This window comes from Crocodylus siamensis, chromosome 3, assembly GCF_052110815.1.
Source record: "Crocodylus siamensis isolate JL-2025a chromosome 3, ASM5211081v1, whole genome shotgun sequence".
NCBI lineage: Eukaryota > Metazoa > Chordata > Crocodylia > Crocodylidae > Crocodylus > Crocodylus siamensis.
The window spans coordinates 168,253,519-168,278,706 of NC_143397.1; the positions used below are offsets into that span (position 1 = coordinate 168,253,519).

General features: G+C 39.6%; 1 protein-coding gene across 6 annotated transcripts in view; it reads right to left on the bottom strand.

The window, feature by feature from the left end:
- PTPRM (protein tyrosine phosphatase receptor type M) overlaps positions 1-25,188 on the bottom strand; it is a 745,518-nt gene that overhangs the window by 313,973 nt on the left and 406,357 nt on the right. For all 6 annotated transcript variants that reach the window (XM_090039711.1, XM_090039716.1, XM_090039712.1 and 3 more), the window contains exons 8-9: positions 9,258-9,566; positions 4,402-4,511 (exon numbers count right to left, since the gene is read on the bottom strand). In XM_090039711.1, the coding sequence (XP_089895837.1) occupies positions 4,402-4,511; positions 9,258-9,566 (419 nt within the window). The remainder of the gene's footprint in view (positions 1-4,401; positions 4,512-9,257; positions 9,567-25,188) is intronic.

Below are 25,188 nucleotides of genomic sequence, written 5' to 3' on the forward strand. Positions count from 1 at the left end.
GACACTTATATTTGAGTCTGAAGCTTATGTATTATAATTGCTATGTTGTAAATTTTCAGGTAGTACAGTAAACCAAACTCAGCTCTTCAATTTGGGGAAAAATACCTTCAATAATATATGCAATCCAAATGTTGTATTTTTAGTTCCTTCCTTTCACTTTTTTTGTGTTCTCATTAAAACCTCAAGTCCAGAATAAAATGCTGTATAATTTTCTCGTAGTAAATTATTGACTTCTTCAAGATCTGAATTAACTTTAAAAAGAAACTCTCAAAAATAGTTAAAAATAACAACTCAATTTCCCCCCTTTAAATAGGTAGTTGTAGTTATAAATTTTCACATATTAACTTGAGCACCATTAGTATATAAAAGGATAATTGACACTCTCTGTTAGATTTACACCATATTATTATAATTAAGAAGACATCTGAAGCAATATTTAGATAGAGACATTTAAGCTTTGGCAAGGAACTTTTACTGTGTATATTAACTATGGGACTGTGTGACAGGTGCAGTATGCATCACTAACCCTTCTTAAATGATTAAATATTTGCAACTCCCTAAAATCTCTAAATCAATGAAAATATGTTTATGGGCTGCCTTATAGGAACAGAATCCTGGGCACGTGTTAGTGCCCAGGAAAACAGATCAATTCAAGACAAAATACAAATACATTTTTGTCAGGAGTTGCACTTGGATGAGGAATCTTTAAATTTTTCATGCACGGACTGATCTAAAAAGATTTCAGACCAAACCAACCCTCTTCATTTTTGTCAGGAGACAGAGACTGAGACAGAGGTAGGGAAGAGTTAACCAGCAAACACAGGAACTCTTAATTAGATTCCTCAACATCCCCTTCCAATTTCATTTAAAATGTAACCAGGAAGTCACAAATTCTGTGACCCATGTGCTAGCTGTTAATTATGTTTGTTTCATGAAATTTTGAATTGGCTATATGGCTATTGCACTATAAGGACCTAAATTATTCCACTATAAACAACCCGTTCATTAAAAAAAAAAAAAGAGTAGCTTGCTTGGTTACAATTACAATACACTGTTCCTGTATTTTTTCAGTATGCTCCTCTCCCCGTTTAGTAAAGCTTTATCTTCTCCAAGCTGTCTTATTTCGAAAATATCTAAAAAACCTCCCACTGATGCAGATATATGCCTTGGAATGGTCAGGGGGCTAATTTAGAAAAAGCCATGTGGGCACTTTCATCGCTGTGTATGCAAGCTGACACTTGGGAGGGTTTACTGGCTTTTTCCTTGTTTACAGTAGCACTCCTTTCATTGCTACCAACTCAGGAACTACACTGATGTAAGCAGTTGGAAGATGTTTCAGAATAAAGAACCTTGTGTAGACCACACTATACCAGTTAACACCAGACCTACATTTAAAGGCTCGCTTTTATTTGCTGAGTTTTTGTTTTTCAAAAATTGTTGAAACCATTGGATTTGCAGTAGGGACTAGACCCTTGAATCATTTTTTGCTCCGCTTTGCACAATAGCAACCAGGAAGTTTCTCGCATAGGCACAGTGCTCCTGTGATACTATGAGTGCCAACCTCTGAAACGAAGCCACATGCCAGCAAAAACCTGCTGTGACATTCAGCTGGCCAGGTCCACTACCTACTTGGCATATTTAGAAAGAACAAGACCTGAGGTGATTGAGTCAAACTGATGGTAGGCCTATGTATGTTCATGAAAAAAATCAAAGTAATTTTAATGATATCTGATTTCTACTGCGATTACCATCTTCTCTGTGATTGCATTCTTAATTAACACCTAGCATGAGGAGATATTCATGTTTTCTTCCCTTTGCACTAGTTTTTCACTGTTAAAGTGCTACTGGAGTACTTTGATGTGCAAAAGCTCTTCTGTTCCCAAACACTTTGGAAGGATAGTTAGGCTGTTAATTTCCTCTTTTTAACAGGTCTGTGCAACACCTACTACAGCTGATGTATACTATATATGTGTATTGAGAAAAGAGTTTCCCCTCAAGCTAGGTACAGACATTTGGGAGTGTTAGAGGGAAGTTAAATCAATTCAGAAGGGCCATCTGATTTCAGGTAAGTTGGGAGTGTTGGAGGGGAGGCAAGCAGGCTAGGGGGAAAAATTGGGGGTTTACCAGAGGATGGGTGGGCAGGCAGGTGTGATCCATGGGTGTGGTGGGGAGGCAAGCATGACCCATGGGGAGCTGCATGGGTCCAGGAGCATCTGGCTGGATCAACGTGGTTCACAGCATCTGCAGGAGGGCTTGGGCTATTTTTAGCCCTGTGACCCTCACTGGCAAACCTACCACATCCCTCCTGCCCCCCCCCAAAGGATTTACTTGCTTGGCTCTGACAGTGGCAAACACTAGCAAAAATGGCTGCACCTGAAGCTTTGCAGGATGGGAGTTGAGGGGGACTTGCAGGGGGGCAAAAAACAGCTAGGTACAGGCAGGGGCAGGGGAAGGAGTAAAAGGTACAGCCCCAGGAATGGGGCCAGTGGCTGGATTTCCCAGCCCTGGGGCTATACAGGGAAAGGGTACAGAAGTTCCATGTACCAGTTTGACCTAAATCAAGTAAGTTTCATATGGCATTGATCCTGGTTTATCTTAAACTGGGATCTGCAATTTCTAAACCGGTTTGTGTTCATGGAATGTCTGTACTGTTACAGGTTTGGATTGATTTCTGGTCACTGAGACCGGGTCTTTAAGTGTAAAGTCGGCACCAAGACAAGCCAATTTTAAATCGGGCGTCCATTTTGAACCTGATTTAACATCCCCAAATGTCTGTACTTAGCCAAAGAGTGTAAATTTCTCAGCAATCAGGTTATGTATGTGTGATTTTAAGCAGGAACTTTTTGCTAATGTATGTTTTGTACAAATAAGACCTAAGAATCAGCAAAGTAACAATATTTATTAACTAACTATTCTGACATGCAGTTGTTTGAGATGGTTCATCATGGTTTAAGGTTAGGTCTACCAAAGCCAACTCATACATTTCCATAACATTTTACCCCTTCGTAATAACTCAGCCTACAAAACTAAATCAATAGTTAATAGCATTAAACTTTTTTCTTATATCTCATTTAGAGCCTTTTTTTTTTTTTTTTTTTTTTTTTTAAGCATTTCAATACTAATTTAGTAGTAAGGTCAGGTAAGAGGTTTAACTGTGATTACAGTCTGACAGCTTAATCTGTGTGGTCTTTTGTCAGATTTTCTGAAAGGTATTCAAGCAAAGGTTCCAGATGAGGAGAAGCAGCAACTTTTAGAAACCTAACAACGTGTAATTTTGTTGAATTTGCATTAACAAAATACCAGATTATTTTTTTTAAATTGCACCTGCTTGTTTCGATTACAATAGGCTTACTGAAATGAGTCTCCCATAAATGTCATGACGACTATCACTACTGTGTTCTCTCTCCTATTTTTTAAACATTTTACTGAGATCTGCTTTGCTATCATTCAAATATTTGATGTGCATTACTAGACAGAACAATATATCACCCAGGTTTAACAGCTGCAGTTTTGCTTATATTGAAAGCTGGTTTGTAGCAATTTTCTTCTACAGTAGATTTATTTTTCATTAACTTGTGTTCTGATTGATGTATTTTTTAAATGGCATTTTAAGAAAAAACTCATCATTTTCTTTTTTAATGCTCTTAAGCCAATCATGTACTTTTTTAATATTGCGGGGGCAGGGCGGGCCGGGCCAGGCTGGAGGCAGGCTCTTCTTGGCTAGGCAGATCTGGGGGCACATGCCCTGCTGGATGAGCAGTGGTAGCAGCAGTGGGAGCCATCAGATGAACACTGGATGTGCCACACAGAGTGGTGGGAGCTGCCCCCTTCCCTTGCCATGCTCCCCAATGAGCCACACCCTGTGCCCCCCAGATAAGCCACTTGTGGCTCTATCCTGTACCCCTCCCTGCACCATCTGGTCAGCACCTGCCACAGCCCCAGCCCTAGCCCCATTCCCTCCCTCACTGCAGGAGCCTTGATCTGCCCCCACATCCCTTCTACCACACCAGACTTACCAGCTGGACGCAGCTCTTCAAGCTGAAGAGCTGCATATTGGAAATTGGATTGGTATTGGCCAATATGCCTCCTTAAAAATCCGCTATTTGTATTGGCCCCAAAAATCTCTATTGGTGTGCCCTTACTTAAAATCAAAACTTCCAATACAGAAAAGGAAAGAGGGAATGGAAACAGAGGCCTAGAGAGGAGAAGTGCCAAGTGTTGGAGCACATTTATTAGTTAATTTACAATCCATTGCTGTATTTACTGAAGCACAGTATCTTATTGTGTACCTCAATCCAAACAATCTAATATGCAAGTACTCTAATTACTCTGTGAAATATACAGACATTTTTAAGACATCACTTTTTTAAAATCAAAGCTCTAGATGAAAAGGCAATGTACCTCATACAAAGTGATCACACCGTATGTTTGCACTGGCTCTCTCCATTGAAGAAAGATCTTCTCTTCAAAAGTGTTTCCTTGGATTGATTCAAGTGGTACAGCACTTGGGACTAACGGGAGGAAAAAGAAAAATGTATGGTTTAGGAAAAGTAATGTATAGAGAGGTTTAACCTAGCATTAACATCTTCTAGGACTGCTAACAGTCCATCAAATTTCAGTCCCCTGTTGAGATATAATACTTATATTCTGCAGGTATAATCAGTCCTTGGCAAATTGTTAAACAGACTTAATATCATCCTTTTCTCTTCTCTTCTTCTCCCAGATAAAACGGGTGTATAATACATTATACATCTGTTAGGAAATTACACATTTTATCTCTTCCCCATAGAATGACAAACGCAGAATAGCTCTTCACTAGTTAAATGCACAGTATTATAAAGGAAAAAGGATAAGCATATATGCCACCTGCAGTACAGTGAAGTCTAAAACACATAAGTTGTGCTCCTCAGTAAAATGTCATTGATGAAAAAGGTGGAGAATTTGACTTTTTAACATTTAAGTCTAGTGTCTTGAAGACAACTTCTTGCTGATAAGTCCAGTATCAATACTTCTTCAGTCATTAATGTCTTCTATTAATTAGAAATATATTGAAAACTTGTATATGACATGCATAACAGTACTGAAGTTTCAGATACTATGATTAACCTGTATTAGGAATAGAGGGTCATGCTTGGCATAGATCAGTGATGTTGGCTGATATTAGGACAGAAGCTTTACAGGGAAATGGTGATGATGACAATCCAAACATCTGATCGCCTTTCTTCAAGTCTTTTATTATAGGAGACTACTGGGACTGAAAAGTCAGTTTTATCAGAAGATTCTGGTAGAAAGATGCTGTCAGGCCTTACTACAGTCTCTTCCCAAGCTTTGCAACTGCTGGCTTTTCTTCCCCCATAAAATGCTTCATAAAATACATAGAATGTTTTAGCATAACCCTAAAATGCAATATTCGGAGCAGAGAGGTGCTCACAAGATCTGTGCACACCAGTTTATACCACAGACAGACCTTGAACTTAATAGTAGCTTGGCTAAGCTCTCACCAAGTAAAAACAATAACTATCTAGAAAGGTACAAAAGGGTTACCCAAAAGAAGAAGACATTATGCTTTAGGAAGATAACAGTAATATAATTAAAGAAAGAAAAAGGAAACATCACTGATTTAATAAAATATATTAGACAATGGAGTATTTTCTCAAGGGTGGAAAAAGGCACTTCCTTTGGGCCATTTAAAACTGAATTAGGTTAAAAACAGACCATAGGAAGGAGTCCTCCATGAAGAGTTGGACTAGCAGAATAATTTGCTCCCAGCTCCAATTCAATGAAATGAATAATAGGCAGTGGCAGAGTCCTACTTTTACAGGGTATAAACTTGCTCCAACATACAGGTGCATGTTAAAGTATCTTGCAAAATCAACTTACAGGCTAGGAACAGAAGTAACACATAAATTGGCATAAGTGATCAGAAATTGTTTTAAACCTGTAACTGAACAGAAGTTCAGTGCACATTAACCAGTTTCAAAATGGCTGAAACTGGTTTAAAATACACCTGGTTGAATGCAGTATCAGACTTAACTGATTAGGGTCAAACCAGTTTATGAAACTTCTGGCTGGGGTCTAGGGCCAGGGAGGGGGGTTAAACACCCCTTCCCCCATTCAAACTTACTGCTGGCTGCAACTGTGGACTAGAAATTCCAGGGGCACCTGGAAGCAAGAAGAGGAAGTGAGGAACAACCCTGAAGAGTCCTGCTGCTGTAATTCTGAACTGCAAATCCCAGAAACTTCAGGGGCAGCAGGAAAAGGAAGTGAACACAGCCAGAGAACCATAGTCTAGCTCCCCCCTTTCTTCTGACCTGAGTCACTGCAGGCAGGCATGTGGCTGCACTTCCTGAATCAAAGGTAAATGCCTGTCACTTCTGTTTCAATTTAATCTGTGCTGCTTAGACTAACCTGCAAAGACTGGACTGATTCAGGCTTGGTCTTGACTGTCTGTATTTAGCCACATAATACAATATAAAAGCAGTGCAGCTGCAAACCCTATTTCCACACCTCCTCTTCCATGAATGCACTGCAATACTGGAGCAAAGGATGATGCACCCATGTCAAGTGGGTAAAGGACATCATGTAAAAATGACTGCTTAAAAAAATATTAACTAAAAGATAAAAAGGTTAAATTTAATGACCTCTGTAGTTCACAGTTTATATATATAAATGGTACATAATGGCCCAGATCTTACAAGGCTAACTTCTACCTGTACACCAAAAAATTTGGAAGTTGGGTTTATAGTAATTCCAAAAACATGCTTCATTTTTTATACATCTCTGGTCGTGTCTGCACAAGATGCTTACTGCGCAGAAGCTTGTTACTAATGTACAGCAGTGTCACGGGGTACAAACTGTGATGCCATGCTACTGTGCAGTAGTAAGCTACTGCACAGTCATCATCACTATGAGGCCATTCAAGAATGCTATTACACAGTAACACCACTTACTGCACAGTCACTTAATACTTGGGTATGCAAGTAGTAAATGATGTTGTAGTAACAACTGCGCAGTCACTGTTTCATGTAGATGTGGCCTCTGTAGGTCACAGTTAGTATGTGTGTAATGCATGTTTTTGGAATTACTATAGGCCCAACCTCCAAATTTTTCAGTATAGAAGCAGAAGAGAGAGAGAGAGAGAGAGAAAGCAAGAACGAGAGTATAATGCATGTTCTTGGAATTACTATAGATCCAATGTCCCATTTTTCATTGTAGGATTAGAAGTTAGTCTTAAAGGATCTGGGCCAATATATACTGTTAAATAAGTTGACAGCTGTACATTAAAAACAAGAAGGTAAACTCTTGTATCTTTTCTGGTTCTTGGCCTTTCCAATGCATGTAGTATTCAATACAAGCAAAGTATTCAGGGAATCTTTTATTTAATGAATTAGTATGGGTGGCTTGTTTTGTAAGATTTGTTTTGGTTTGTAAGTTTTAGCAATTATCCTGAACAACACAAAAAATGAAATTTTATTGACATATAACTTTAATTTGTTTTTGAAAGCTCTGGGTTTCATTTTTTTTTCTATTTCTGATAGGGAAAATTTGGCAATATTTAGAAATATATGTAGTTTCTTTTTTCATACCAGTGTCCAGTTATCCTGACTATACAGAAACGGAGCTTCACTTCAGGAAGGAAGGATTATTCATCCCTGAACTGCCAGATTCTCTTGAGAAATATGAGAAGGCTTTTCTATTGTGAATGCTTGACTGACCAAAAGAAAGTCTTTTTGAATTTCACTGTTAAAAAGACAAGTTATTCATTAGAAGGGTATATGAGAAATGATAATATGCCTTATTTAAAAAATGTACTACAATGGAAAGAGTCACAGAATCATGATCCTACTCTTACAGAACTTTCTACACCAACAGTATTAAAAGAACGATCTGAGAAGCCTTCGGATCTTCAGTGGTGATTTTAACAAGTCTTAAAATATTGGGGAAGTTCAAGAAGACTGGTAAAAAGCAAACATTATTCCAGTTATAAAAAAGGGATACATGAAATAACCAAGCTGATTAGCTTGACATTAATACAGTACTAGGAAAAATCATGGAAAGGCTAATATGGAACACAAATTAGTAAAAAATTAAAGGATAGCAGCAAAATTAATTCTGGACAATACAATATTATGGAACTAAGTTTTACCAAACTTATTTTTGTGAGATTACAGTTCTGCTGATAAAGGTGATTAATTTGTGTTAATATATTTAGGATTCTATTAGACATTTGACTTGGTGCTATATGACATTCTGAACCAATACAGCATATAGTGAAGGGATAAAATTATAGCTAACTGATAGATCTACAAATATATATTGTAAATGTGGATTCATCATGTAATGTTTGTTTATTGTAGAATCCTCTGGTGATTTGATTCATTGTTGGCCAAATACAATAACTGACATGATTTGGAAGAAAATACAAATTGACAGTGGCAAAGTGTTCAGTTAAAGAAACTAGGGGAGTTGGAAACTGTTTTGGTTTACAAAGTGATCTGGTATAGCCAAAAGCAAAGCCATGCATCCATGAATACAGTTCAGTTGCATGAACTGGGTAAAGGAATGTATTCTGGAGTACTGAAAAGGTGGTATGAAGCCTGGTCACAAAAGAGCATAATCTCCTGGGTTGGCATTGTTGTTAAGAGGGCTGTAGTGCAATCCTTTGATCCATGAGACGGGTAATCAAGTAGGAATATTGGAGGTAGCATTACCTCAGCACATTTGCGGATGAGATCATTACTGGGACACTTGATTAACCATATGAACTTGTAAGGAGGGGATTTTGTATATGCTCTAACTCTTGAAGTCTCTGAAAAGACCCTGAATGTTTCGTTCTAAAACATATGTTATAACCCAAATAGATGTAATGGACTTGATGCAAGAACTACTATCTGTTATACAGAAGGTCAGACCACGTGCTTATAAGATTCCCTTTCTAGCTTTAAAATTGATTAAGTCAATAGAAATTCTGGTATTGGCTTTAATGAAATCAGTATTGGAACCTGCACAAGTAATAACCCTGTTAGATGACCATCTGGTAATTTGCATGTTTGATTAATGCAACTTCACACAAAATTGCAAATGTATTTAAATTTTTTCTGCTTGAGTCTTTTATTCCCTCTCTACTTTTTTCTACAGTACACCTCAATTTCAGAGTGTGCGTGATGGTATGCATATCTGTGAATATATCACATCTTTTTTTTAAATTAGTATTTTTTTCAATACATTTCCTGAAGGAAGTAAATGCAAAAACTCACCGTCTTCATCAGTTTGTACTACAAGTTCTTGACTTTCTTTTCGACCTTCAGGGTTCATCAGTACGAGTTTTATGCTAACATTTGTGTACGGTGACAGATTAGTAATTGTGTGCTGAGGGTGTGAGCTTTCCGTATCCCAACTAACTTCCTCTCTGACTTGCTCTTGTCCTCCAGCTTGGTAGCGGTAGTGGACTGTGAGGTTGTATCGATGGCAACGTGTTACGTTGTATCCAAATGGCTCCCAACGAATAGTGATTTGACGAGATTTGATTTCCACAACTTCTAGTTTCCGTGGTCCACGCATGGGATCTGTAAACATCCCCAAATAATTTTATCTAATTTTTACACACATTACAATCTTAAAAGTAACCATATACAATCTTTGCATATTATACATTAATGACAAGTTGTACACATATTCATTTGACACTATCATATCATAGCTATACAGAAATCAGAGGAAGATTAAATGCTACTTAATTGACCAAAACCTGCTTCTGACATAAGTGAAACTCCTTTCATTCCTTCTGGCCCAGGTAACAGCGAGACTACAATAAGAAAATGAACCCAAGTTTCAACCATAGCTCTGTACTATTGCTGAGATGGCATATGTCCTACATTTTTAGTGAATTATCTACGTATTCAAAACATTCTCATTAGTAGAGCTATTATACATATTTAGCAATAAACTGGATTTTTTTTTGTAGAGGAGCCCTCAACAAGATTAAAGACAATGTCTGATTTTATCTATTGCTTCTCTAGTTAAATGCTTAGAAGAGTTTTAATGAGCTAGAAATTTCTTATACATAAACATATTAATATGCATCTCCCTTCTCTCATGTTTATTAATCAACATGTCTTTACCAACAGTGTTCTAAGCACTTTCCACCAGACTTCATCACTTTTACTTTTTACTAAAATCCCAGCATGCTTACAATATTTGTTCAAAGATATTACTCATCTTCATCTTAACTCCTTGAAGAAAAGGTGTTAAGGAATTATGTGTTCTCTGTTCCAGCCTACAAAGAAAAGCTTTAATAATTTTTGTTTTAGCTTTAGCTTTAGATCCTTTAACTATTCTTGTATTAATTGTTGTTGAATCACACAGTGTTGATCAGCTTTACAAAATACATATATTTTTCAATCTAGACTCCATACTGCATTTGCCAGTTTATGGCCAGATGCCAGTGTTAAATTAACTCAACAATAAAGTTCTCCGTTTTGCCGCCTCCCCTCCCCCAAACAGTGCTTTACTTTCAGCTTGGTACACCCTTGCAGTGAACATGCCCAGAAGAGGTATCATGTCAGTTTGAGCTGATTCACCCAGGATCTCTATTGTTCACATGCTTCAACAGGGCTTTTTGGCACTTTAATAGCTGACTGAATCAGCTATTAGATAAAAGCACCAACAAGCCCTGCTGAAGAATGTGAGCTAGACCAGATCAAATTGACACAATTCCTCTTCTGGAAAAGTGTTATTCCTCCCCCCGTCCCTGTCAACAACCTTTGTGACTGGACTGAGTGGGCCATATTCTTGGTTAGAATAATTCAGTTGAAGCAACGCAACTCACTAAATTAATCTTGAATTTGGATGCAAGTTTTGTATCTTACCACAATTTAAGAGAAGAAAGGTAAATCTCAAAAGCTACAAAACCACCAAAGTTTGAACATTTCCCTAAATGTCTATATCTACATAATTCAAGCAGAAATCTCATGAATACTGGTGCTTTTTTCTTGATTTCTATCTCAGTTTCCAGCAATTCATGATTCAGGTTTTTTTCTGGGAATACTGTAAGAATAGCCTTTCATCTGGTGCTTTGAAACTGCTGCATTATTTGCAATGGAATCAATAGGCCCAGCACATTAAAGGTGTAATGGCACTATTACTGTACATTAAGGCTTGAGATTTTGAGTACAGAAATCTTGGTCCACTAAGTTCTATGGCAGGTACACCAGAAATTTTATACCAAAGTTAAGAAATATACAGATTAGGAAACATACAAGAAAAAAAATGGAAAAAAAATGCGAAACTTTTTGAAACTGAAATTAAAAGGCTGTATAAAATAAACTAAATCAAAGCTTATAAAGTCCTTTTGCTAGAGAGAGAATATTCTCTCTCTCATTAATTTACTTATTCTACCAAGCATTCCTCCTCTGTGGAAGAGAAAAGGTTAGTATTATTGATGAAGCTTTAGTAAATTACTCTGAGAATGATGGTTTCTTTACCTAATTTTGAGGAGACAGACAGACACCAGGTGGGACAAGAAAAATGATAGTAAAAGGTGGAGAAACTCAGCCTTGGTTGATGATTTTAAGATATAAGGCAGGTAATCATTAATGGACAGATGATGTAGGCTATTAAGTCAGCCATGACATTGATTACTATGGACTCTGACTTGCTTTATCAGTTCAGGGCATCACTTATGTAGGTTTGATCAGATAACTTTCCTTTACTCTTCATTCAAAAGCTGACCAGATCTAAATGAGACCCCTCACTCCATCATGGTAGTGCCATGCTATGGTATAGTCTAACAATCAGGTGAAAATTCAAGAGACAGCATAGGAGGGAGATGCTGGGAGAAATTGGCTGGGACAAGGAATTAAAGATAAAAACAAGATCTCATATAGGGTCCTTGCTGTTCAGGTATCCTCACCAATCTGTTGCTCTGGATAACCTGGTAGTCAGGGGTCACCAATAAAGGGCAATCTCTAGACTGAAAAAAAAGCCAGCTGGCTATTGCTAAAGGGAATCCCCCTGCCACCAAACCCATGAGTCTGTTATGTTATTTTGTTTCCCAAATTTTCCCTTTTTAAATTCTTTCTATTTACTCTTCAACTACCCCTTCCCCTCCCCCCAAACCTAATAATGGCAGAAGAACTTATTTTCCAAATTCTGGTTGGAACCTATTTGTGCACATGGTAGACATAACAAAAATGGAGAAAAATGTTTATTTGAACTTTTGAACTGCAAAAAAGGCTATGGGTTGGTTGTGATTTGTGTTATGCCCAGTAAGTCATGCTAATTTTTAGTCTATATTATAACTTAAAATGTGGTCTATGACAATGGGTAAAGACAACAGTCTAACAAAAGGACCACAAACCAACCTCTGTCTGATCAAAAGGTAAGTGTTAGTGTCTTTTTCTTTATACCTTCCAAACATTGAAATATCTAACTCACTCTTTATACCTTAAAATACCAATTTAATTCACACAGTTTAAACGTAGTACATTACTCTCAACATAATGTAGAAGCTCATTTACTTCCCTCTGAGGATATCTAGGAAGTGAAAGAATTCTAGAGTACTTACACTGCTGTGTGCCTGTCCAATAACTCAAGAACAACCATGTTATGAGTTCTGGGCTAAGATTTTATCTTGTTTCACATATGTAGCCCAGGTAGCTTGGGTATATACTTCCCTTCTCCAACTGAAGGGGATTGATAGCTGGCAGGTGTGCTGTGAGGCGGGAACTGCAGACTGCTCAGTTTCCCTCCATCCCTATATAACCAGGCCAGGACAGTCAGGGGACTTAACTATGTACAAATTTATTTACATTAACTTATCACAAGAGGAAGGAACATGGATATAAACATATGTACAATGTATATATATATTTATAGGATATCTAAATCAGTAACATAAACAATACACTCTGGGTAAATGACATAAAACCTTATACCAGTGCTCCAGATATAGGTAAGTCACAAGTAAGTATCTGATCTGAAACAGGTAAACTCCAAAGATAAACTCAATCCTGAGGGGAAACCCCAGTGCTCTTGGGCTTTTCCCAAGTCCTACAAAGAAGCTGGTAACTTTAGGGGGGGCCCTTTCAGTGGCACCTCCCCTTTCAGGACCCCTTAACTAACCAGGAGGGAGACTCCCCTCCCCTGTGGGAATCTTCTTTTCCTTGCAACTCATGGCTCCCAGGCCCAGAGGAGGGTCCTTATCCTCTGTGCCAGGCTGCTCTCTCACCTGCAGTGGGCTTCAGGGTGGGGAGGTCGCTGTCCCCTGGAACACGGCTCCGCTATGTAGGGCTTCTGGTGTCTCTGGCAGGCTCAGTAGCCCAGTCAACATCTGGCTCTCTGGAGTCAACCTTTTACTATGGATCGGAGGCCTGGGCTGCCTCATGCAGCACCAGGCTGGGTCTGCTCCCAGACCCTCCATACAGCACTTCCTGCACCAAGCTCCCAGCCTTGTTCTGGGGGTTGAGGAGCTGAGCCACCCAAGTGCTCCAAAGGTCCTGCTCCATGCACCGTGTCTCTGGCCGCATGCCAGAGGTTGCAGACCCGAGCTGTCTCACACAGCTCCCAGGGTCTGGATGCCGTGTGCCATGCTGCACACCGAGAGCCTAGCTGCTGCCGTTCCCCCACTGATGGAAGACTTCAGGGGCACTTCTGGGCTACTGCTTCACCCTGCTGAGCAGCTCTCCTCAGCTCTTCTAAGCTCTGCCCTTCTCTCTTCCGAATGTGTTCCTCTCATGCTGGGCATGCAGCTCCTTTTATATGCTCCAAGGCTCCACCCCTGAAGTCTTCCGGACCTGAGTGTTGCAGTCTTCAATCAGGTCCATGGGGGGAGCACTCCTCTCCCCCTCCCCTCAGGAAAGGGGCATTACTGAACTCCTCTTGCTGCCTGCCGATTGGGGGATGGGCACCACCAATCAAAATAGCAAAATTTCAGGTCTGGGACTCAACCCAAGCTCCAAAAGGCAAGCCTGCTACACATGGATGGATCTAGGATTTTGAAAAGAGAGTGTAGGTGGTATGGTGCATCATCACACACATTTTTTCAGTTAAGGAGCAACTAGAAACTTGACTAATGTGCTAGAAGCTTAGAACTATATCATTCAGTTTAAGGTCAAAGATAAAACACATGTACCTTTATTACAATCTGCACTACTTTGCTAGATGCTACATTAAGTTTAGAAAATGCAACAAGCTAGGCAAAAAAAAAGGTCAAACAATATCATTTCATTTGTCCTGTAGTCATTATATTTAAATGTAGCAATCTCATTCCAATTTGTAAAACAAAGTCTAGCCCTCTTAAGTGTTCCTCCAATGCTTCACTTCAGTCAAGCCTGCATCTGACTTAATTTTACTACACCTGAGTTAAGGTTTTTAGCTAGCACTAAAGACAGTCTTCAGTGTTGTAAAATAGAAAAGACATTACCAGGAATAGTTAATAGACAGCAATATTGCAAAAGAAAGGATAGTCTGAATAGTGAAACATTAAATCTAATAAACTGAGAGAGGGGCATTAACATTAACTGCACTACTGCAACCCTCCCCTTAGATTTACCCCTGTTGTTTTAGCATTCTTTGGTATTTTTTTCATCACTTTCTGATTGATCACTTCCCAACTTTAAATGAAGTGAAACAGTATGAACTAAACATTTTATAGTTAAATTTGCTTTTGTGCCCTTTAGAACAGTATTGATTATCCCCTGCAGCACTGGAAGACCATTGTCCTAAAACTGCAGTATGTTGTATAAATTAAGTGATAACTTTGTAAGTAGAAAAGTGTAATTTCACATAGTGCTAATCACCATTCAAACCACTTTTCCCAGACCAGAAGACAAATACAGTACTGCCAAAATAAGGCATGAATGCCATCACTATCATTTTATATGCAACATACAAATCTCATAGGGTTAGCTAATAGGGTAATTAATTATATTTTCACGACTAGCAGACTACAACTAATTGTTAAACATTTGTTTTCTCCTTACTTGGTAAAATGCTAGACCCTACTATTTACACTGCAGCTCTCTGGATAAACTGACGTTTTATTGCCCCTCAGTATTCTGGTTATGATGATAGACCCCATTGACATGAATCATGAGGCAAACTGGGACAATATGGGCCCACTGACTCATGATAAGAGAGTAGGATTTCTTCCCTGAGGAATGTAATGTCTGTCATGCCTGAAACTTAGTCAGGTAGTTCTTACCAATTCCCCTGATGGTGCCTGCAGCATTTTTCATGCTGCTCTCTTTCTGCCAGTTTTAGCTGGGTATCAAGCAGTGAAGGCTGACAGTTGCAGCTCTGACCTCAGGGACCAGCAAGCCCAGTTCTAGCCCCTGGCACTTTAGCATCCCATTTAATCAGTGATCCTGGCTTCTTCTACATTCAGCTGTGCTTTCCCGAGAATATGGTGCAGAAACTGACTGATAGGATCAATTTCCACTGCAGGTTCAATTCACAGCTCATTCCTCTGGATTTTTGCACTTTACCTCTTATTACAACTACAATGCTTTTTCAGAAACTCAATTTCAGAATCTGAGAAAGACATTTAGATGTAATTTTAGGATCCTGTCATTGATAATCAAAAACTTGAGTTTAGAATTAAAGCTCACGTTCAAGATTCCTCTTTTGTGTCTCACTGTGGACTGTAGAAGCCTACATGGAAAAAAAACTTGCATTCAGTGGGCTCTGGCTAGAGACCTAATGAATAATGAACAAATAAAAGACCAAAAAAGAAAACAGTATGGTCGCTTCACACAACTCATTTTTATATACATTTATTTAAAGAATACATATGTATTCTGAATCAAATAGGAACCAAAAGGAGTCTAAACACTTCTTCAAAAGATGACATTTGAAAATGAATGCAAACAAAAAATGTAGTATATGTTTTGTTCAAATAAAATATTCATGTAATTAAACTCTTTCAATAAACTTAATTTCTAAACTGGCATTCATTAGTCTTCCAGGGGAAGTAAAAAATAGTTAGAATTAGATGCATCAGACAACAGATCTCTAGAAAGGTCAGCAAAACAACAGCTAAATGCTACTAGAATGATTTGATATTCCAGATAGTAAATAATTTTTAAAATGTTTCATTAAATTGAGGCTCAAAGGATGTCGAGTGATGCTGTGAGGGTGTTAAGAGTGCAGTAATGGCTTGGATTTGTATTTTTAATAGTTGTCAAGAGTGCCAAATATACAAGATAGGCCCTTTTCAATTTTGTAAATTCTTTTAAACTATATAAAACAAAATTGTATGTTTTTAAAAGTATCCTTACTATTGCTCAGACTCTTTCTAAAGGTATGCCTTTATCCCACACATTAGGGCTGTCTGATTTCTTTGGCCCAGAGCTGGATCCAGACTGTGGAGCTTCTTACAGGCCAAATCACTTGCTTCTGGTAATGGTGCAGTGGCCTCTTAGTGTTGCTGCTAGAGCCGCTGCACTGGCACAACTCTGGAACCCACAATGAATGCTGACTCTGCTCACTGCCCCCGTTTTTCCTTGCCACCATTTTGAGTGACATTTACGTAAGGTTTACATGTCACTGTACTTTCTCGCATATCACATGTCCCTAAATAAGACAGCACCAACATCTCATTTTTTAGACAAAATGATCACTATCCAGAATGGCAAAATACAGGCCATGATATACAAGAAACCCACGGACCAACATACATATCTGCAAGGAACCAGCAATCACCCTAAACACATAATGAAAACTGTACTATACAGCCAAACCCTCAGATACCACTGAATTTGCACTGGGGAGAACACCTGTGATCATCACCTCACAAACCTCAAAAAGGCTTTGAGTCAACAAGGACACTCCTCCAGAGAGATTGATACCATGTGAAGAATTGCTTCAGAAGGAAAATCCCCATGAATCGCACACTGGATCATATCACCCCTCCCTGGAGCCTATATAGAAAATCTTCAAACAATTGCAACCCATACTAGATGAAGACCCAATTCTTAAAGAAATCTTTCCAGAACCACCCATCTTAGTCCTCAAACAAGCACTGAACCTAGCTAACCTCGTCACCAAAGCAAACTTCCTATGGCCCAAAACACACCAAACGGACCCAGGCCAAGCCAGATCAGATAAGAAATGTAAAACCTGTGAACACATCTCCACCCCACCCCCCCACAATTACTAAACCCCACAACAGAACCATCAGCAATCCTGGCTCTTCCAGCTGCACCTCCAAAAATGTAATACATCTCATCCAGTGCACCAGATGCCCGGATGGAAAATATACAGGAGAGACCAAACAACAACTCTGTACCAGAATTAATGCAAACTGAAAATCTATCAAAGATGAGAATACCCAATTACCTGTGGAGGTACATTTCTCACAAGAAAACCACTCTCTCTCCAATCTCTCAGTTCTAATCCTCAAAACACCTTTCACAGACGAGCCTATGAACTTCACTTAGTCAGCCTACTGGATACAAAAAATCATGAACTAAATATAGACATTGGATTTATAACACATTAAAACGCACCTAACATCTGACTCCCTGGGTACCTCTCCACTACTTACCAGCTACATTCCTTCCTCTCCCCCCCGACCTGTCTCTCACCTACTGACTCCCCAATTTACATCTTCACTGATTGGTTTTCATGCATGCAGCTCAGCCTCTGGCCTCTTTTCTATTTATTCCATCCAGGAAAAGAACACACCAACTGCACATGCTAAGGCGGGGGGAACATTTTTCCTGAGTCATGGCTGACTGTGTGGCCTCCTTGAAACAATGTCCAGGAAATATGGCATCCTAAGTCTGAGTGAGGCAGACTTCCTGTTGTGGCAGGATAGCAACCAGGCTAGGCCCAGACCTTGCAATGGCAGTATCAAGACTGTTACTTCTTTACTGTAAATAATTCTTTATGTAAGTTCCCATTAACAATAAAGTGTTCTTTACATACTACAAGACTCATCAAGGTACTACAAAATTTATGCAGCTCCTCCCTTGCAATGAGCCAACTTCAGTGGTCAGCCAACAGCTTTGGCTATGAGAGGGTTAACACAAGGATCTACCTGATTTGCTTATTGGGCTTGAGGCAAGCAGCAGCTAGCTGGGCAGCCATTACAGTACAATACCTGCCTACTTATACTACAGTGACAAAAAAACAGCTCCCCCACTTAAGACGTGCATCCTAAGATGAGTTTGGTATGCAGGCAAGTATGGTAGTTACGCTTCTGACTTAGCCTGGAAAAGGACTCAAAAGTACTTGCTTTTTCCTGGTCACACTGAGTGATCCTGTACAAGTTACAAGGAGTTCATCTGCAGAACCATCACTGAGAAATGGACTGCCCAGTCACCTCCACTCCATGTGTGCAAAATGCCCAGACATTTCTGTGCTGGCTCAGGGTTTTATATGTAGGAAGTGCAGGGTCAGTTGACCCTTGCCAGTCACTTTGGTGACAGGGAGCGGTAGGAGGTTGGCAGGTTCTGGACAGCTTTGGCCAGTCTGGGTGACTAACCATAGAGTGGCAGGCCAAAGTAAGTGGCTCTGCTGCCAGGCCACGGACCCAGGTATGAGACTACAGTACTGAAAAGACTTAGTCCCTGTACCTTAGTTCTCTATCAATAAAATGGAAATGAGAATATTTCTTTGGTTGTCAAACAATGTTGAACGTAATCCTGTGAATGTCTGTAAGGCATTCTGATATGATATGCTATACACAACTAGATACTTAATCCTTTACACACTGATGATCACTGCAGCCCTTATCCAATGCAGCACTTAAGCACATGTTTAACTTTAGATATGAGATTACTCAGGCATTTACAATCAAGTGAATGCTTTAAGTCCTCATCTTGAACCTGGGAAGCCAATGGGATTCTGCCAGTAATTTCAATGAGATCAGTGGAAGTGTGGGCAATGTAAGTGATCAGATAAGATGATGAGACTATGAGAGTTTCAGTCTTCCCTTCAGAGAAATTTAAGCCAGCTAAATTAAAACAAAACAAAACATTCTAACGTCCAATAATGAAGCTTGAACCTCGTACCTCACAAATACGCATATAGCATCCAAAAGGAAATGATCTCCTACTATGCCTCCTGTGAGGTTTACTACAGAAGTAGTAAATTCATTTTTGTTTTCAAAGAAAAAGAATTTAAAAAACATAAGCCTCCACATTTACTAAATGTTTTAAGTTTTTCCTGTTCATTTCCTCTTATTTCACTATTTCTAATCTCTCCATGGTTGCGATGGATGCTGTTTAGAGCAGTTTACAAATCTTGGCAAATAGTTTAATGAAAGATCACATTCAAATATGATGGTTTGATTTCTTTTTGCAATTATTCTAGTATGTATTCATCATCAAAGCATCCTGAAAAGAAGTTTCCTGTTTAAACATAATGCAGTTCTTATACTGTAACATAGGTTTTTTCCACCCTGCTCATCTATCAAGGCAGCCAAGAAGACAGTTGGGGAAAAAAGTAGTGGGCCAGATCTTAACTGGTGTAAACCGAAAGAGAGATTTTACAGCAGCTGAGTAGTTTATTGGGCTCAATTCTGCCAACCTTATTCTTGTGAACAGCCCTTACCTGCAAAAGTACTCAGCTGAGTAAGGGTTTGCAGAACCAAGTCATTCATTGAGTTGCTGCTATATAATCTCAGGGACCCTGTAAAGTGGATGTTCACAGTGTTGATAGGTTAAAGCCCTACCTATGAGAGGTTAAATAATTTATTTTAAGTGATCAGCAAACTGAAATGGAGTGTCAGCCTTGTTACAACACATTTTCCTGCACTTGGCTTTCAGACTAATTTGCCCACAAGGTAAGGAGGAAAATTTGACAATGTCTCTAATTGACCTGTTTTATCCCTTTTCTCTTCAACGCTCAGTCCTCCCTTATTCAGTTTCTGTAGTTACAAAGATAACAGTTGTTCCACATCATATTACTACTAATGTGAAATCTGGAAGGAATGGGTTCGAGATGGTATATCCTGTCCTTTACTTCTACACCATATTTATTCATCAGTAGTCCCAGGCATGTGTTTTAAGAACAATGCTAAATCTAAAAGGATGCAATTGATTTTTTGTTTATCTTTGTGTTTCAACAGTACAATAAAAAACAGATTCACCAGCTGAAGTCACACATCCATCTCCTTGACAGAACAAATCATTTAGCATCTGTGAGAATATTATAAAATGTGTACTAATCCCATCATTGTGAACTGCTACATAACACAGACATGGGAAATGAACACTTGCCTGCCAGAGCAAAATTTAAGTGAGACAGCAAGGAAACAAGACCATCATTTCATTTCTTCTTCATATCTATGGAGAAGATATGCTGATTCAAATGTTCTTGCCATGGAGGTTTGGAAGAAATTAAATGTTTGCCCTTCCCTCCTATTTCAATGCTGAGGATCTCCTCTTACCATGAGGAAGGCTGAGTGAAGTAATAGTTATAAATCAGCAGAATCAAAATGGCTATTGCCAAAAATACACCAGACATACATCAACAAGAAGATGGGAGTGATGAAATATCCTGAAGGGTAGATCTATATATCACACGCAGAGCCATACAGCAACACCTCAGCTAGTTCTGAACACTTTTCTCAGCAGGCATAATTAGCCAGACCAAGTGGTGAGCCTGATACGGCGACCGGGCGGGATGGGGTCCCCCTCATGGCCAGTCTTGCTGCTGGGGATCGGCCAATCGCGAGACAGACCATTACTGCCCATCACTGTGGCCACTTCCAGAAGTGGCTGTGGCTGCTTTTAGGAGTGCCACAACCGGTGCTTGCAGGGGGCACTGGTGCTCCCACTTGCACCCCCCGCCCGTTACCTAAGTGGTGAGTACAGCCAGTCAGGGGGTGCACCAATGCTCTCAGGGGGTGCACGTGGACCCCCGTGGACCCTCTACATGTCACTGTATCTACATTGTTGCATTGTGATAGGCAGACATTTCCAAACAGTTCAGTGTTTAAGTCTGACTGGTTTTGTTTGTGAAACCGTTGCAAAAATGGCAGCTTTTAAAGTTTTTCTGAAGACTACAAATTTTCTTTCACCATCTGGAGCTCTATGAATTGAGGCAAATAAGCAAAGGGGCTAATGCAGCTGAGTTAGTGTGACCACGTAGGAATTCACAAAGAGGCATGTGCGAGAGGGACTCTTCTTTTAAGTTGCTTCAAATTCTTATGAAGTTTGGGAATGCAAGAATTTATCCAGGAACCACTCCAATTAACAGCCCTATCCCAACACCTTTGTCAGCATTGAAAGAATGTCAGGATCATTTGAAAAAAGTAACTGGAAGTCTGGCAAAAAACATACACTTCAAAGAAACTCCACCCTCCATCAGTCAGAAAATTTGAATAAACAAGTTTAAATATTTGTCATCACACGTTTGTGTTTTTTTTAATCAAGGACCAGAAACATAACATAACCACAAGGAAGGTTTCCTTCTTCAATACTCCTAGCTTGCTTCAGAGCTAGGAGTACAACAAAACTGGTGAGAGATCCGTTTTTCTGAGATGTCTAGCTAGTATGGAAGATGCACCTGAAACAACTCAGCTTTTCAGATTCGCTCATCTCTATCAAAAAGCAAAACCTAGTTGATGATGCATCTGAAATGAGCTTCCAGTAACATATGACCAAAATTGCTCAAATGCAGACACATGAATGAATGAAGAAATCCCAATATGAGTCAGCTTCTGTACCATTTTTCAATCTCACTGGCTCCAATTTTCAGGTATACATACTGCTTCAGGAACATACCCCTCCAGGTTGAAATTTACAGTTGTAAGATATTGGTGTAATCATCAGTAATTATCTTAAGTCAGCAGTATTTTTATATGTCATTTCTTCTCAGTGGTCTTCTACTGCAACTCTACCAGTTCTGAGAAAAACTTTTTAGTTTAGAATTGAAGTTAAATCTGAACCAGTGCCAAGATTCAAATATTTATATTGTTGTTGCCATTTTATAGGTATACTTTAGAGAGTGAGTCATTTAAATTCTAATGTGCTTTATTAAGGAGTGAAAGAAAATCATCATTCACTTTATTTTTCTCAAATTACTTACATTGCTTGATTACTCCTCCACAATCAAAATCAGATTTTAACTATAAATGATACAAACAAGATTACATGCTGAACCTGTAACACAGATTTTAGCTACTTGTTTAAAATGACATACCTAGCTATTCAGTAATCACTTTATAATAACCCCTTTTCATTTCCAAATCTACTTAGCCATCAGCCAGCAGTAAGGAAAATGCTTGCAGTGGTTTTTACAACTACACATTAGTTTTACATTTCATGACAAGCTAATTCTAGAGAGTTCGAAAGATAGACAAGCATGTGTTCTTATGGTTTTCTTTCTTTTGCTGGAAGGAAACATGCATCTAACTGAATAAATGAAAAATAAAGGAGTGCAGACATATATTTTTCACTTCACACTTATGTCAGTGACAATTTACCCCAATTTCACCTCAGAAACCATGGTGAATATGCAAATCAAAAAGGAATAAAAGGCTCTAATAATGATCTGTTAACCCAAATTAGGAAGCGCTATTATGGCACAATATCAAATCAACAGCTCCAGCGCACACTTCCAGTAGTTGTCAATTATCGGGCAGAAATTCTAGGCTGTGTCAGGCCCTTTTAGGTCAATGTCCACACTACTCATCCCATGCTACTGAACACACATCTGCCACAAACTTCAGCTGTGCCTATTTACATCTACCAAATGTCATGACATACTGGGAACACCTGTGTAATCAGCAGAGTATCTTTTCTAAAAGACTCGTCTTGCGCTACCCATGTGAAATGGAAGTGGCTCTTATGCTCAGTGAAGCTATTTACTTCATTGGCTGTTCCCCCCCACGGGCATATTTTTATTTCTTACTTTCATGATATGGCTTTTCATGTTGCCATGAAAGTCGCCTGGTTAAAATAAGAAACCATAGTATAAAGAAGGTTTTGGCTTCTCACTACCTGCCAGGAAAGCAGAAGCAGACAGGCTGTTTATTATGTGGTGAAAAAAATAAATGGGAGATGCCATTTCATAGATCAGTCAGACGAAGATGTAGCAGGGCATTCAGGCTATCACTGCAGTCTATTACTACTGACAAACTGCATTAATTCAGAGCAGACTATCTACAGGAACGTTAGCTAAATTGGGGGTTTAAGACAGCTCTTTATTGTACCCATGTGACAGGAGTGCATGGTCATATAAATCTATGTAAAAGAGAAAATGCCACCAATTAATGTTGCCCATCTTAGAAGAATATTTAAAATTCTTTCTAATCTAATATAGTCTATGTGCAATCAACCTTAACAAAAAGACGTAGAGCAAAATCAGCTTTGACAAAACTCTCAAATGCATAAAACTAATAAATGAATAGGATTCTCTGGATCAACTGATAAAAAGAAACTTTGAACTTTAAATACATAAATGTCGTAAGTTAGCAGAATATTTTGTCTTTTCCTACCACACAAGTATACCCCAGGGCTAGGGACAGACATTACACATAAACTGGTTTAAATGATCAGAAACTGGTTTAAACCTATAACAGAACCAATGTTCAGTGCACATAAACCAGTTTGAAAATGGCTGAAACCAGTTTGAGATAAACCTGGTTGAATGTAGTATCAGACTTAACTGATTTGGTTCAAACTGGCCTGTCCCCTTGCTGGTTTAAAATAAACAAGACACCCCCAGCATCCTGGCATGCTTTCTGGGCTGGGCAGGGCTCTCTGCTTCACAGTAAGGCTGGCCCCTCCCCTCTGCTCCCTGGGCAGAGCTCCTCTGGCATAGAGTTGAAGACACAGTAGGGTCTGCTGGCTTCCCCATGCTCCCCTCTCACCACTTGCTGCTTAAGCAGAGATCCCTTCCTCCCCTCTCCTACAGCACGGACTATAGCCTGCATGTGGTATGCTAGACAGGGCTGTAAAAGGCTCCGGTAGAGAAAGCAGACACAGCAGGGTCTGCCTGGCTTCCCCCTGCCCCACCTCCCCTTGCTGCTCAAGCAGAAATTCCCCCCCCCCATCTCCCACAGCACAGACCCCAGCCCCACAGACCCTATGCATGTGGTGTGCTAGCTAATGCCCAGAGGTGTCTGTGTGTGCATCTCCAATTTCACTGGGACAGGCAGGCAGACAGAACAGGGCTTTTGAAGCTAACCAACAGGTCACCCGGGTAAACTGTTTAAGAAGAGTTTGAAGTAATGGGAGACAGGCTATTGTTTTGCTAATCGGGTGATAAGGACTCTTATCAGCTCCAGGCTACCTTGATCATCTGTCAGGTTGCTGCAGACAGTCTGACAAGCAGGGAGGGAGACTGAAAAGCTTTATATGCACTGCATACCCCTCCCTGCTTTGCCTCAGAGTGCTAGCAAGGGTCTGGGGGCTGACAACTCACCCTCCTCTTCAGCAGCCAGGGGGGAAAAGCCAGGGATGGTGCAGGCAGACTTCCCTAATGAGAAAGTCATGCTGAGGCCTGGCCATGCCCCTCTCAGCACAACTCTGTGCAAGGGAAGGGAGGGCTGCTCTAGCACCCCCTAGCATCTAGTCTGAGCCACTGCAGGCATGTACCTGGATTTCCTCAGTCCAGCAGGATTGTCTGTATGGTTGGAAACCAGTTCAGCCTACCGAGGTTAGACTAACCTGCAAAGGTTGAATCAATTCAGGCTCAGACTTTTTGAACGTCTGTCTCTAGCATAACTGTTCTAAACATCTATATGCAAGATAAAATGAGAGACAAATGTTGCAGGACTTGGACAATTTGAGGTTAACAATAACTCTTCTATGCATACAGACTATTTACCGACAATGGGCTGAAGAAGTGGGTGACAGTGCTGTTTCCTGGGACTCAGAGCCCTAACGCTTCCTTATACTTTATCTGTTGCCTTCCCTATCTCATTTTCTTAAAAGAGCTAGATGGGAGTCCTCAGAAGCCTATCAACATAAAGTCTATACTGATCAGATCGGAGGGGTAACTAGCTACAGCACAAAAGAAGGCTCTCCTCAACCCCTCATTCTAAAACTACTACCAAGAAATCACTGCCCCTACAGTAATACTCAGTCCTTCAGAGTAAGACTAGGATGCAGGAGTACTGATTCCTTACTCAGGTGAAGTTATTGGACAAGAGCCCCATTCTTAATTTCTTTAAAAAACAAAAGGTGAGTATTTGCTATTTTATCTATAACTCATGCACATGTAAAGATGCCT